This window comes from Anas platyrhynchos, chromosome 4 (assembly GCF_047663525.1).
Source record: "Anas platyrhynchos isolate ZD024472 breed Pekin duck chromosome 4, IASCAAS_PekinDuck_T2T, whole genome shotgun sequence".
NCBI classification, from domain to species: Eukaryota; Metazoa; Chordata; class Aves; order Anseriformes; family Anatidae; genus Anas; species Anas platyrhynchos.
The window spans coordinates 36,389,946-36,406,402 of NC_092590.1; the positions used below are offsets into that span (position 1 = coordinate 36,389,946).

A 16,457-nucleotide genomic window follows, 5' to 3' on the forward strand; every position below is an offset into this window, starting at 1 on the left:
TTGCCACATGTCTAAAGGGACCTCAAATTCTATGTCATTGTGATTCACTTGATATCTCAAGTCACAACAACCTAGATTTGAACTTTAATTTAGGAAGTTTTGTCACTAGGAAGGTGGCTCTGATGGCCTTACTGAGCTTTAGTGTTTCATGAATCTGATATTGCTGTTCCTCAAAAAGTACTCCTTGAATTTCAGCATTTGTATGGCAGATTACACCGAGCTTTTGCTTAATTTATGTATTCACCAGTTCTTTGAAGATTAAGGTACTTTCCAGAATGGGCAAGAGTGTTATAATCTGACCATAGAATAATTTGAAGTCCTATTCTGATGAGTTCCGGTATTCCAAAAGCCTTACCAAATGTACTGTTTTGGATGGCACATTTCCTATCTCAGAGCATTATTAATTTGGTGATACGAAGGCCTCAGGTGCATTCTACTTTTGATGTTATTCCTGTAACAGGAGACGACTGTGTTTCCTAGTACTGGTCTTTATTATTAAGTAAAATAATTGTTTGTAAGAATAAGGTAAGTGTTAAACCATGAAAAAGAAGAATCTCAGAGAGAAAGAACAATCCTGCTATAAAAGCTAAAAATCAGCTAGTGTTTTTGTGTTCTACCATTCAAGTGCCTCGTTTAAAGCACTTTACTGAAAGGCCTGGTTTTCTGATTTTTAGCACTTGCTAATAGTGCCTCACCTTAGGTATTCAGCATTACCAGACACTTTTGGGAATGTAGGGCTTGATGCACCGTGCAACAAAGAGAAACTGAAGTATCAGCCCACATGTGAGCTGATAGCTGACAGCAATTGCAAGGTAATTTTACTTAGTTTAGCTCACAATGAAAGAAATTAATCTAAAATGAATTACTTGAGATTTTCTGTAGGATTAGCATGATTGTGTGGATAGTTCAGCTGCTTGGCTGAGAAAAAATAACTTGTTGAATTTTGGCTGCATGATTTTAATTTGAACCAGTGGGCCAATAGGTGGAAACATGGAAAACAAGTTGGACATGTATAGGCAAGAGGTATAAGTTCACACATTCAAAAATAAATAATAAATGGCAAAGCATTAAATGGTTTCTTTATCTGTGCCCTATAAAGAAAATGATATAGCATGCTTTTGAAGATGCAGTGAAAAAAAAAAGCAGTATTATATCTTCACATTCCCCTTTAGTTGCATCTAGTATCAGTGTTGCTGTTGTTTTAATGCATCCTATTTTATTTTTGGGGGGATAAAAATTAGAATTAAAGACATAGTTTGCAGTAGCTTTCATTATAGTTCTTGCTGTTGAAACTAGGCGATGCAGTTTAAATAAAAAAGTAGAATGCTTAATACATAGAGAAACTTTTAAAAAATTAACTTTTGTGTCTGAGTTATGATACAAACAGGATAAGCCAGTGTTAGAAAGGAAAAATGGAGCCAATAAAGAGGGTTTCTGATTATAATAGCTGGTTTCTGTTTAATATCATTGAGCAGGATGAGGTTTTGCAGAGTTTCTCATGGAAATAGCATCCACAGTACTAAAATGATTACCTCATTCTTAGTACCAGTGCCAAGCACTTAGCCCCACAGTGAACACACGGGGTTGATTTTCAACATGAAACAAGCCAGAAGTGTGGAATGACATTTTCAGGTGACAGTTATGGTTCTATTGCCTGTAATTAGCACCTCTTAACATGCAAACCTGCCTGTGCCTTTTCCAGGCTGTTGAAGCTCAAATACGAAGTTTTGGACAGACCCCTTCCCAACTGCTCATAGAACCACATCCTCCAAGAAGTTCTGCCATGCAGGTGGTAAGTACCACATTAACTCTTTGTGACCTGCCATTCTGCTCGCTTCCTTTGCTATTTTACAGTTACAGTACCTGCTACTTTGCATTTCTTTTATGTGGTCGTGGACTTGTGTTATTAAAAAGAGCAGATGAGTTACGAGTCTGTAGGACTGTGAATGTATGCAATGCTTAACTATTCTTTTATTTATTGCTGGAAGGATTGTATTGATTTCTAGTACAGACCTTTTTTGTCAGTGTAATCTAAGAACACTTCATCAGTTTATTTTGTTAATACCATACCTGTACAGGTGAGAGCCAGTCATCATGGAGACAATTTAGTTAATCTTTGGCAGATTCCCCAAGAAGCATGGATTTAGGAGGTGGAACTTCCTTGTCTTTTCCCCCAGGCATAGGTTTTCCCCTAAAACCAGGATTACTAGGAATTCATGAGCTGAAACTTACATAGCAAAGAATGTGACTAAATGTGTTTTGCAGTAAAGCTAGGGTGATAAAATCCAGGCAGTGAGCATTAGCATGCTTTCCCTTTTACCTCTACTTGTGTCTAATATAATTTTATTATACAAACTATTATTTTATTACTGATTACTTTCCATATCATGTTGTGTGCAGTCCTTGGGTCTAAAATATCATTTGTGTTGTCATAGATCCAGAAATAAGTATGTTAAATGATACTGTGACAAGTGGAGCAAATGGTCTGCTAATTCACAAGTTTTTCAAAAGGTTACATTCCCTTATTGTTAAGATGGATGTTTTATCCTGAAATGTATTTAAAAAAAAAAAAAAAAAAAGAAAAAAAAGAGAGAGAGGGAGAGAAAGGAAGACATAAAGAAATAAAGGAATTTTCTTCATGTATGTTCTGTAAAACATGATCTCTATGTCCTACACAGGCTGACTGAGGTTATTAGATTAAAAACATATCAAAAATTCAAATGGTTTTAGAAAAAATACACAAAAATCAGAAATCTGTCCAAAGTGGCTTACAAACCTTGCAATCCAAGAGTCTAAGAAATGAAAACTTCTTTGTCAAATTGAGCTACTAGCCTTTCTCAAATGCAAATTTATAAAGATGTTGTGCGTGAAGCTTGCTCAGCTGACTGTCCCCCCCAACACCGTTTGTGCAGCATGTGCACGTTACTCTTTGACAGCTGTGCTGTAGACTGGTTTTGCCCTCAGATCCCATGTACTGGATGGACAAAGCTGATTGTGCTGTTTTGTGATCTGCTGGCCCTGTGTACCTCCCACGTGGTGTCCTAGGGCAGGAGAGAGCCAGCAGACCTGCAGCGTATGCAGCCAAGGAGCTCTTTTTCAGAACAGCTCTGTCAAAAGAGATCTTGGGGAGCCCAAGCATCCTCATCATACGTCTATACGCTGGATGTGTCCCCCTCTGTCATGATGCTGTGTACCATACACTTGCAGTAACTTACGGAGTCTTGTTTCAGTAAGAAGAGGAACTTGAGAAGCTGTTTGTTGACATCTTTGTCAGACCCATTGTTAGATAAATAGATCTAATGCCAGGAAGCAGTCTGTGTGGTTTGATCATAATATTTTTCATGATGCTGAAATAGTCAAGAGTTAGTCTGTAATGAAAAAATTGAATTTTGTGAAGTAAACCATTTCTAACTACAGTGAGTTTTTTGGGCTGAGTTACACACAGAAACAAAAACCTTAATTCTCCACTTGCTTTGACTAGTTTTGTGGTTATTAATACATGATTTTATAATAGCACTGTAGTAAGCATTTTAAAAGTAGCATTCCTGGAGCTGAAATGCAGTAAGGATGTTTTCCCTGTCACCATTCTAAATTATTTCTAGTTGCATTATTTCCTGAGTTTTCTGTTTTCGTGTGTGTGTGCATGTATGCATGAATACAACCGAATTGAAAGCTACCACGTGCTGTGTTAAGTGCACAAGCCATAATATACACCAGGTGTAGTAATTAGCAGTCACACGAAGGCTGCCTATTTGTCTGGGTTTGCTGCTGTTGCTGTATCCCCTTGTGTTTTCAACCATCAGATAGCTGGATTTAATTGAGGCCACATCAGATGAGGCATTACTGACACCTTTAATTGAATGAGCATCCAGGGAGGATTAACTCATAATATTGATTGGCTTTTAGCCACTTGCTCAGAAGGGTGTCTGGGTAGCTTATTAGTTGCTTTTATTTACACCTTTATGCAAAGACTGTAAATAGGAATTCATAGAGCAATATGTTTTTCTAAGTACTCTTAATAACTTTTTAAAAAGGAGTGATAATAAAAATGCAAATCTATTTAATTTTCTTATTAGTTCTGTATAAGTATACATTAAATGTATGTAGTTACATACACATATATGTAATGAAATATTGCAGGTGGAAAATAGCCAAGAACACTTCATTTGTGTTCTATTTCAGTTTCTAGAAAAATACAAATACAGGAAGAACACAAATACAATATGGCTACTGGTCACTAGGATGGTTGTATTTCTACATCTCAGTGGAGTTCTCTTTTTTAGGTACACCACGCAATTGCAAATCCACTATTATTGCATTTGCTTTTCCTCCTTTGCTTGACATCCATCTCTCAGGTCCCTGATATTTTGATTCGACATTCACACTGTTGTTAGAGATCTTAGTTAAAAAAGGTTATTAATCTTCTCAACTTATCAAATGAAAAAACCTTAACCCTAAAAATATCATGGTGAAAATGAGAGTCTGGATTCATTCCTTCCCGTTAGCATTTCTAGAAACAACACAGGATAGTCTGTAATCACGTCCACTTTATATTCTTTACAACTGCATTTAATTATGTTTGTCCTTTGAAACACATTTGCAGTGAAGTCTTCTGCTTTGCATTCATAAATCTTATTTTTGTACACCAGAAATATATACAGAACATATATCTAGTCTATGTGTGTATCTGTTTATTTTAATGTGCTTTTATGTTCTCATCTGGCTTGTAAAGAATTGTAGTCTGCCAATGTAATGCAACTTGAGACAGTCTCTGGGAGCAGGAATTTCTTTTGCTTACTCTTTTTTTGTTGTTGTTGTTCCCTCCTAGTTTGGCACTGCTTTCCTTGACGTGCTATCTCTGTAGATATATATGAAGGAGAATTCTTTTGGCAGAGTTAGGTGATTGGAAACTTTTGGTGTAATCTTCAGTGATCTGGAGCAAAGCCTGTATTTAGACATCCCTATTCAGCAAGGCACTCAACTTAATTGTGTACATGGAGAATTTCTACCTAAAATGGTTATTTCCACAAGCCTCTTCACTATTACTGCATTTGCTTTTCACTGCAGCTGCTTTTGGATCTTGTGGGTTTTAATGCAGTCTTCATTCTCTTGTCCTGTCTTCTCTTCTCCTCCCTGTGTTTTCTTTTCCCATGTATCTGGGTTCTTGTTGTGTGCACTCAACAGTATCTCCTCCTGCAGAGTCCATTGATGTTCACAGACCAAGCTCAACAGGATGTTATCATGGTTCTAAAGTTCCCATCCAACTCCCCTGTCACTCATGTAGCAGCCAACACCCAGCCAGGTCTGACCAACCCTGCTGTGATCACAGTTACTGCAAATAGGCTATTTGCTGTAAACAAGTGGCATAATCTTCCCGGTAAGTAAATTAAAATAAGTAGCATAAGAAACCACTGCAATCAAGCAGTACATCTATTGTCCCTTCAAAATTTGCTGCCAAACTGTTTTAAATTTAAAGTGTGAAGTGCAAGCCCTGTTCACTGATGTGGCATGCTCTTCACATATGGACTTAGTTTCTCCTTAAAAAGGTAATCTGAACTATTGAATTGTGAGATATGTGGCACACAAAAGGAGTGTAACAACAAACTGTTTCAAAAAAATCCCTCCATGTCATCAAGAAATAAGCAGGAAGACAAAAACAATATATCACTGCTTGATCATAATAAACAGTCACACTATTCCTCTTCAATTTACTCTTCAAACAGATGATGGAAACCTGCACCACATCACATCGAAGAGAATTTCTAAAGCATGCAGAATTTGGCTGAAGTCTTTTCTGCTATCTTTTTCTTGTTTATTATGAACACCATATTCTACTGTTAAAGCCACTCAATGAGAATTACAAGATAAAAATATGTGGGAAGTCAGTTTCTTCTGTGACTGAAACATCCTAAAGTTATTAGGTGCTTATGTATTTGTCAATATGAAAGGAAAACAAGATATCCATTAGCATAGCAATCAATCAAATTCATTATACTTTAAAAAATGTGTTGGACTTGAGAATATAGCCATTCTATTTTCAATTCTAAAGGGACTCATCCTCTTTTCTCTAGCTATGACAGGTTCAGGCCCAAGCCCTGAAAGATAGTTTTATTTGTGTTCTGTGCAGTAAATCTGGTCAAAGGCTTTTCAAAAAAGGGGAAAAAAAGAGTTTCTACTCAAATAACTTATATAGAAAATATTTGCACCAAAGTAATACTCATATCACTAAAATTCCTGCTAAGGTATCTGATTACATTTTGAAAAAAAAGACAGATAACTCCCATGCTTTTTCCTGATTCTTACAAATTACCTCTCAACTTTGTGCAAATAGAAACATCTACGTATTATTTCACCCACCCAAGAAATGCTTAAAAAGAAAGGCGTGAAGGAAGGGAGGAAGGGAGGCTTGTCTAGATAACATAGTATGAGCAAGAACTATTTACAGGGCTCTTGACATTTGTTTGAAAGGAGGATGACAATATACTCTCATACCTTGGATGTGTGACCTTGGGCATATAATACCCAGCCTTTTAAAAATGTCTCTGAGGATGTGCCACAGTCAAGGGAAGAGAAAAGATTCTGAAATGGTAGGAGTTGATTTTGACTTCCTCATAAGCCTGCTGGTTGGTCATCTGTGAGAAAACAAGCAACTGTTAAGAGTAGCCACTGGTTTTTGAGTGTAGTAATCAACTATTATGAGTTGAACGAAACCTTCACATATTGTTTTTTTTTCCCTCTGTTCTGAAAGGGAGAATAGTAATCTGTGCTTTTGAGTCACTATTTTTTTTTTTTTATTTGGAGATATTTTAAGGTTGTCATACCTTTACATAATTCTTGAGAAAACCTACAGTTCAAAATAAAAACCCTGATACCAGCCAAATAAAAAACAGAACCCAACAAAAAAACACTTCATCCCACCTCTGTGAGAGCATCTTGATCAAGCCTGCAGGCCGTTAGTGGTATACCACACTTAAGAGATCCGGATATGGACACCTGAAACTAGTCTTCGCTATTGTTGCCTTCAAATTTTATACCAAAATGGGATTTGCTGAGGTTACAGGTCAGGTATCAGTACTACTCTTTATCTCCTGCTGTGGGCTGAGCATTGTCTTTACTAATGAGGCATCATGATAAGAACATTAAGTTGCCAAGTAACTAGTTGTCAATGATGTGTATTAAAAATATCGTTACTGCTTTTGTAGATGAGTTTGGTGGCTTTGCTGATGTCTAATGGCACTAGTACCCAACAGAGGGCCTCTATTTTGTCATGCAGATTTCCTATTTTGTTCTGCATTAGTGTTTCATCACAACAGAACCTTGACTTCCCAATTTCTCAGGAAACTGTTCAGATGATACTAATTTTTATATTAAGCTATGGAGGATAGTTAGAAAAATCATAGATGTAAGTATTCAGCCATTATGTTTTGTTCCACTTGCAAGAATGTCTTGGGCTGTTTGGTGGGAGTTGCTTGCTTTTAGCAAAGCTGTGGAAAAAAAATAGCCTTTTTTTTAGCGCTGAAAGAAAATTCAGGGGGCAAACATCTCACTGTCATGTCAGGTGCTCAGATGAAATGTAGGTCTGCAGAATTATGTATAAACTTCTATGCAAAATTGCAAATAAATGTTTTTTGGTGATAGACGATTCCTTAAATACTGTATGACTATAAGATTTCCCTGTGTGCATCATAAACTGACATATTAAAAAAAGTCCTTTGTGCTTTACTTGTTCAAAGCAGTGCTTAAAAAGTAAAGGAGAAAATAGTATTTGCTACAGTCAGCAGATGGTTGTCACATTTTGTTTTCAGTGCTCTTTACCACTTAATTTTGTTTTGTTGCGACAGGAGAGGTTGCCAGTAAAGCATCTGCTAGAGCTTATGGCTCAGGACCGGAGCTGCTGCTGATGGCATACATTCAGAATAGCACTAATCTAAAATAAATGTTTAATAAGCAGCCTGTGAAAGCACCTGGATTATTTTATTTTTTTTAATGGTGCAGAAGAATCTTGGATGGTTAAAAAAATGGACATAATTTTGATTTATAAAATGTATGTGGCATCACATATTAAAAAAATGCAGAGTTTTAAAATCTTCTTTCCTGAATTCCAGCTCATCAAGGTGCTGTACAAGACCAGCCTTACCAGCTGCCAGTGGAAATCGATCCTCTCATAGGTCTGTCACTTCCTTCTCTCTTTGCGATTCATTAAGCTCTGTATGGTGGCCCTGAAGTGTAGATTACGGTTGTTTTTCACTTGCTGGTTGCTGGGAATGGAATTTTCCTGATAAACCATTTGCATGCAAATTGGAATGCAATGAGCTGTGGCTATGCTGGTATTTCATCAACTCCCCCTCGTTGGTTTGCCTAATTTGAACAGGCCTAGGACGCGTGTCAGTGAAAATTAATATGGATGCTGTAATAATGTGTGATTGAGAATGTGCATGAAGTACTGTCAGGATAATATTGGATCTTTTCATCACTCAGACTTGTTGATGAGCAGGAGCGAGGCACGTTATGATGAATTGGTGCACTGGTAATGTGATGGAGCTCCTTTGCTGAGGAAATTTTCATAATAACAGTGGGGTTCTTAACTGCACCGTGTTGTGAAAAATAAAACCATGGTGCCAGGGTTTCATCATTAAAGGAGATCAATCCTTTCTTCATAGACCTGCTGTTCAGGCAGAGGGGATTAATGTGTAATTGCAAAGCGGTTTCAAAGTTGAAATATATTGCCCACTCGGTTTTAGTATTGAGATATTAGTATTCATTTTTCAAGGGTATTGCATCTTTTGATCACCATCACTAGTTAAATTTGTGTATGTTTTTCTTTTATTAAAAAGGGGTGGAGGAATGTCTAACTTCTATTTAATGACTCAGTGTAATAGATTCAATTCATGACTTTTTATTATAGAGGTTTATTAGTTTATATAGAGCTGATTTTTCTATTAGCATGGTTAGAGTTTGGTCAGTTCTTTCATAGCAGCGCCATACTTTGGGGAGTGTATCCTTGACTGTAACTTGGGAGCATGTAGCCTGGCAAATGGAGCCTTCAAAGTGATCAACACCCGAAAAGTCTTTACAACCTAGCCCCCAAACATAAACAAATTGCGCAACAGTTCACAGGAGAACAAAAGAGATTCTCCCCCCCTTCCTCCCCCCCCAATTATATTAGAGTACAAACTTAGCTCTGTTTTTTAAACTGTCAATGGTAATTTAAGTGAAAAAGAACTAAAGCAAACAGATATACAAGTATGGAACAGAACAAAAATGAACTTCTCTAGATAGGGTGGAATGAGCATTTTGTCAGCCAGTGAGAATTAATTTCAAAAATGAGTATACACATCAGTAGGAACTGCATAGTATCGGTCTATAGATACAGATTGTTGCTGTGTAGCCATTTTGCTAGATAAGCTCTATGATAATTAAGTCAGGAACACTCTGGGCATATTAAACCATTTTACAGAGCTGATAAAATTGAAATGTTTTCCGAAAGTTTTTTGCAATCAATTCCCTCTGAATAATGGAGTAATTATAATTTATAATGAGTAAAACATGTGCTGTAACTCTGTTTTACTTCTTGAAATAGATTTCATCCAAAAATATGTTTGGAGCAGGAAATGTGTATTCTTTAAAGCCTGCAATCAAATAGATCTTAAAAACAAATATCACAGTAAAAAAATTCAAACCAGACAACAAATCACACTGAGCCTGATGATTTTTCTACCCTTTGTGAAGAATGACTTTCTTATCATCTCTTACATTTTTCACAATTTTCAAGATTAAAATACCATTTTTAGGCATATCTTTACTTTAAAATATATTTTTCTTTGGTATAAGCACCTTTAAAATTAACATTATACGTTCTGAAAAATGTTTTAAATTCTTTTCGTACAATAGATCTCAAATCAGCCTTGTGATTACATTGGACATAGTTTAAAAGGTTTAAAGGTTTCTTTGTCACTGTTAAGTAGCATCATTGGGTACAAGCAAGTAATTATGTAGATAATATTAAAGGTTCTTAATTGTGGCTAGACACATTTACCTAGAAATGGCACCTAAGAGGACTACAAAATTACACTTTTATGGTTATAGCAGGAATCTTGTTGCTGTCTTAGTCATAAGGAGGAATTCACATTTTCCTCATTTTCTAGTTGCACAGGAAGATATAAAACAGTAATGTCTGATATGATGTAGATTATAGACCTCTTTTTTTAGATGAAAAGTCTTTTCAAAGTCTTAGCTATACTGAATACGTTGATCTGAACGTTTCTTTGGTTTTATTTGCCATTATTTTGCCACAGTAATAAAGAGCACTTCACTGTGCATTTATTAAGCACTGTTGTTGCTCTTTAAGTGGTCCCCGCAGTGATCAATGCTCTGTTATGTGTTACCTGCACAGCAAGTAACAGTACCTTACAGAATTATTTGCTACCAATATGGACAACACGGTATCAACGTTTTATACATAATGAAAGCATAAATAAGTTAAGGCTTTGATACAGAGTAAATGGAATAAGGGCAAAGCTTAGGGGATGGTTAGCCTCTGAGAATGGAAAGAAGATAAGAACAAATTGTCGAGAAGAACACTGGACCAGTACAGAGACAGGGCCCACAGTCCACCTGGAATGGAAGTGATGGTGCTTTGAGCAGTTGGCAGACAAACCCAGGCTAAGGAGAACTTATTTACTTGGGATGGGAGCCAGGTTCCCTCAAGAACAAAGCATATTAAAAGTTCTCTTTACAGAGTAGGATGTTCATGGTATATACCTATTGGGACCTATATGAACATACATGAATGCATCAGTTAATAAGACAAAATATAATACAAAAATATGTTCCTTGATTACTGTCCATTCTGTTGGTTCACAATACAAGATTACATGAAAAAAAAAAAAAAACAAAAAAAAAAAAACAAAAAACACAGCAGGTGACCAAAGTAGGATAAATATTATTTCTCAGCTCAAAAGCAGGCTGTGGATATGAGATCGTTAATTTCTGTGCAGTGCTCAAAATGTGCGAAGTGCTCTGTAAGAGCCTGGTGGTAATATTTGTTGCTGTTATTCTTTTTAAATTACAATGCTTGCAATGAAACACTACTTGTATACAGTTTAAAAATCATAAGTCTGTTCTTTGCTGCATCGAAGCCACTATATAGCACTGTACATACACATTTTTAATTTCCTATGCTAGAAATTTTGGGGTGGGAAGCTTATTACATTTTTATGTATTTTTCATTTTTGCAGTCTTTCATTTATATTTGTCAGTTACATTTTACTTAAAGAAAGGATTTCCTCTATTTTAGAATATATAGTACCAGGAATTATCATTGTTCCCAGAAGTGTAATTAGTATTTTATAGTAAAAACAGAAAGGAAATATCCCTGCCACAAAAACAAGTAACAGCAGTAAGAAATAGTTCTGGTGTGAGCATAAAGATTCTAAAATGTGCTTTTGTTCTTTGTACGTGGATGCTGAAATTTATTGATTTCTGTGTCTTTCTGTTCAGCCAGCAATACAGGTATGCACAGAAGGCAAATCACTGACCTTTTAGACCAAAGCATTCAGGTACATTCCCAGTGTTTTGTCATCACCTCTGATAATCGTTACATCTTGGTCTGTGGCTTCTGGGACAAGAGTTTCCGAGTTTATTCTACCGACTCAGGTAATGTATTTTTAAAATACGGGAATAGCCTGAATGATTTTCTGTTCATCATCATCCTACTGTTTCAAATAAAGAAAGAATGGGGAGGGAGAGAGGGGGTGGGAGGAGAGAGTAGAGTGTGGAGTGTGTTTATTCACCTACTGATAAATATTTGTCAGATCTTTTCTTTCTACCTCTACTGTGTATTGTATACCATCATGTTTTTTGTTTTTGTTTTTGTCTTTTTTGAATGATGGCAGACATAAGACAAGGAGCTCTTATTTAGCCATAGCATCACACTTCAAATCCATATGACTGTGTGAGAGGCTTGCCTGCCCTTACATTGTAGTTTCACAAGTAAATGCCTCTAATGGGTTTTTGTGAAGCTTGGTATATGAGGAGAATTAACTATACTTAAAGCACCTACTTGAATTTAACTCTGGTTGGCTTTAAGCACCAGAGATTTTCTTTAAGAAAATACAGGCAAGCATCATAGAATAAGTACAAACCCTTCTACTTAAGTTCGAAAGTGAAGTCTTGAAATCTGGCAAAGGAATACTCATGAAAACCTTTGAAAGCTACGATATACTAGAAAAATTGATCTGGAGCTACTGAATTCTTTTGTATAACATAAGCTGATCAAAGTAATGGGTAGCAGTAAAATTAGTCTGTCAACCGGCATGTATCCAAACAGTTGAAGTCACTCATGTATCATGCTAAATAGAAAAGAACCTTTGAGTGTAAGAGCTGCGGGAATTTAAATCCTATGGAGCCCCCAGAAAAAATAGGTATGATTTTCTCCCTTTCATTATCTTATAATGGGAATAGCGACCTCACTGCAAGGTACTTCTTTGGGATTAATGACCCAGTGTGGTTAATGTGTGTGTGTGTGCCATCAAGCTTTCCAGTAAGTTATTAATCTGTAGGGAATATCCTACATGTTTGTCATCATTTCTTAAATACATTAGTTAATGGTGTTTTTCACACTTGGCAAACCAAAATATTTTACAAAATAGGATGGTCCTTTATGCAAATCTGTTAAGACTAAATCTCATGGCATATTTTAGCAGTACAACATATCTGTCATTTTTGCACTCTTAAGACCTTAAGTATAAATGAGAAGTTCCATTTGCTTTATGTTGACTGGCTACAATTCATTATACAGACATCTGGTTAGACCTGTTTTACTTTAATTTTCTCACTGATGTCACAAATTTTCATGAAACCTGTGAATTTAAAGATCTCCGGAAAATTTAGTTAGCTACAATAAATAGTGTATATCCTTGATTTATATGAACAGATAGCTTTCTTTTGATGTTGGAGGATTTATTTTATCTTATTTCTATGGAAGGAAGCTATATTATTTCACCTGTATCTGTCTTAACTATGCATGCTTCATTAAGTTATGTCCTCTGTGCGTAAGTCAGATATGCTAGGCACCTTGATACTAGCATAACTAATTATGATATAAAACAAAGCACAGTTGTCAAAAAAGTTGCAAAAAAGTCATCTTCTGTGTGTCTCCTGTTTGTCTATATAGCAACTCTAGCTCTAGCTTAAATCAGGTAAATTCAGTTGTAGTTTATTTTGCTTGGAATTAAAATGAGACTAGAGCAGTGAGATGCTTACTCTGAAATCAGCAGAAGAGCAAGGGAGAAAGGTGATATGATCAGTAAAGCATAATAGCAAGTTATCACAAGAGTTGAATTCAATTATATTTTGCTCTTACAGGAAAAGAGGACCTTTCTCCTATTAGATTTTGGGGGTTTTGTTTTTAGCAGGAAATACTTTTAACATAAATCATGGGTTCTCAGCACAGCTAGCACAGCAGAAGCACAATAAAACCTTCCTCCAGCAGTGGTAATGATTTCTAGACAGCTTTTGAGATTCAGTAGTGCAGAGATTTGAGTCTTATTTTTATTTTAATTATTTGTAGCACAGCTGTCAAATAAAACATTAACTAGAAAATTTGTTCTGTCAAAAAGGGATATCTGAGTGAGTATGGTAATGTTTGATATTACTTGATATTACCGTATGAAGAGGACAACTCATATTAAAGGAAAGAAAAGAAAGTTGAGGAACTCTTATGAGATTAATGATTTTTTTTTACTAATATGAAGAAGAAAACAAACAAAAGTGTATTTTTTACTTTGATGATTTTGATGGAATTGACTGAACCTTTGCTCCATGATAACAAAGTAAAACTAGTAAGTACAACTACATGAACAACTGTCAAACAAATAGCCTTGAAAAATGTTTGTTTTCAAGAACAGAACCTATAAACATAGAGTATAATTGAAAGAGAAATCTCTATAACTCAGCAATGTTTATAACATAAACTTGTGTTCTAAGAGCATAAATCACCTCAGGTATTTGAATACCTAAGGGTATATAAGTGAAAAATATGTCATATAGCTAAATTACTTTCAAATCTAAACCAGGTAATTGCCAACTTGAATTTTCAAGGAAAAACATGCACTTTTTAAGATGTTCTTGTGTGTTGCCAAAAGGAGGTTATGTTGCCCATGAGTGTTTCATTGCTCCCTTCCCAGCTCTGAAGTTCAGTAATTTCTCTGACCAAATCTGTTGACTGGTCAGCATCTGAGACACTTAAGTGACATCTTTGGCCCAAAGCAAAGCCTTGTTATACAGAGGTGACTGCTTTAGAGTGCTGTTATAGACTTACAGAGGTTAGTGATAGGAAGACCTACTTGATCACTCTCCTTAGAGATACAAGGTAGATCTGTACTGTAGGTATGCCTTCATGGGTTTTGTCCCTTCCAGTCTGAACATGCTCATGCGATAATGACTCATTTCACAATTTCTCTTGGAGGATTCTACTTAACTTATGAGTTTTGCCAGTGTTTCATTCTAAATCCTATGTATAAGTTTCCTTTAAATTAAATTTCCTTTAAATTATACCATTCTATTCTGTTTTCTCTTCATGTACCAATGTAAATAATCCTCCTTTTTGGAAGATGCTCACACCTATCTCTTGCTTTTGCTGGTTTTCTCCACTTTAATGCAATTAACTTTTTGATCTTCTGTTATACATCAGGTTATTGACATCCTTGTTCTCATTTAGGTCTATTCATTATTAAGTGTTAAGTAGTTATTAGTTATGAATACAATGCCCTTGTAGTGTGTAGAAAGAGCTATGAATGCTTTCCACTACCCATACTATGTGATTGACCAACTATTGTTAATTCATGCACCACAAGATGTTATTGAGATGTGCCTAATTTGAGTCGCAACACTAATTTGTGTTGCTACTTGTCACATTACTAATTATTATTTTTAAACACTTTTCAGAGCATTTTAATTCAAGTACAGTAGTACTGAAATCCTTCCCCCTTATCCCCCCCTCTTTTTTTTTTCATATATCATTGATTCTGCTAAAGCAGGATCTCTTTTATCCCTTCCGTTCTTCCAAATTCTTTACTAAGTCCAAAATACAAATGGGTGCATGGTCATTAAGGCTGAGAAAACCTATGTTACTGGTTAGTGGCATCACACTCCCTTGTGTTGTTGGATGCAGAATTTGGCCTAGCCCAAGTTACCTGAATGGGCCAAATAGGCTCATACGAAGCATGTGTGGGTATATCTTTTGTCCTTTCCCAACTAGATCTGCAATTGTCAGGCTTCAGCATATCTAGTGAGATGGATTTTAGTGCTCACACTCTCATTTCATAGAACCATAAATGCTGCTGACAGATCCAGAAACCAGTGAGGCCCCTGAAGTGTTTTCTGTGTAGGAGCCAGTCTCTGGCAAGTGATCTCTTTGTCTTCAGCCAGATATTGAAGAAGGAGCTTTCCCCACCTGTTTGTTCTCCCTGTGGCAGGGTGGTCTGGCAGAGATCTTCACTGTCAGCCTTACACATGTTCACTCTTCCACATGCAAATTCGCTTTGCATGAGCATCCAAATTTACATTTTTATCTGAAAATATTGTCCAGTTTAGTTAACATTAAAGAGTAATTGTGATGTTCATGTTTATGTAGACTCCTGAAGGACACATTTTTAAATGCCTGAGAAAGTTACGCCAGGGGAGTTTTAGGTTAGATGTTAGGAAGAATTTCTTTACTGAAAGGGTTGTTAGGCACTGGAACAGGCTGCCCAGGGAGGTGGTGGAGTCACCATCCCTGGAAGTCTTCAAAAGACGTTTAGATGTAGAGCTTAGGGATATGGTTTAGTGGGGACTGTTAGTGTTAGGTTAGAGGTTGGACTCGATGATCTTGAGGTCTCTTCCAACCTAGAAATTCTGTGATTCTGTGATTCTGTGATTTCCTTTCCTTTTAACGTTATATGTGCCTGACAAGGGCCCACATATTTGTCCTATACGAATAGATAAGTGTTGTTATCCTTTTATCCTTTTTTTTTTTCTTCTGTGTTTGTTTTCAGAGATTTTATGGATATTACAGGATTTTTTAAAAGGGAAGGATGTTGGTTGAAATAAATGTAATTTTTTTTTTTTTAACTGAATCTCTTTTTTTTTTCTGTTTAAGGATATGCTCAATAGCTGGATATGCTATAATTTGTAGGCAATTCTCATACTACCAATTTCTTATGGGTCCTAAATGTTCTGTAACATCTTCTGCTTCCATTTCCCACATCATCATCATATTTGTATTTTTCCTGTCATTTTCTTCGTAAACTTAAAGAAAAACCATGACATGATTGGCCTTTGAATTAAATATGATCTTTATGGACTGAAGCCTTTTTTTTTAGAGCTTTTATATAGACTAATGCACTTTTTAATTGTTTCCATCAAGTTAAGAAAAAAAGTACTACTATCCACTATAGTTTTTCTTTGAACCTATTTTT

At 35.9% G+C, this 16,457-nt stretch overlaps 1 protein-coding gene across 4 annotated transcripts in view; it reads left to right on the plus strand.

The window, feature by feature from the left end:
* Positions 1–16,457, plus strand: part of LRBA (LPS responsive beige-like anchor protein) — a 391,064-nt gene that overhangs the window by 345,239 nt on the left and 29,368 nt on the right. For 3 of the 4 annotated variants that reach the window (XM_072037390.1, XM_072037391.1, XM_027456668.3), the window contains 4 exons: positions 1,703–1,792; positions 5,185–5,377; positions 8,106–8,168; positions 11,500–11,655. In XM_072037390.1, the coding sequence (XP_071893491.1) occupies positions 1,703–1,792; positions 5,185–5,377; positions 8,106–8,168; positions 11,500–11,655 (502 nt within the window). The remainder of the gene's footprint in view (positions 1–1,702; positions 1,793–5,184; positions 5,378–8,105; positions 8,169–11,499; positions 11,656–16,457) is intronic. The other variant, XM_072037392.1, reaches the window with a different exon arrangement.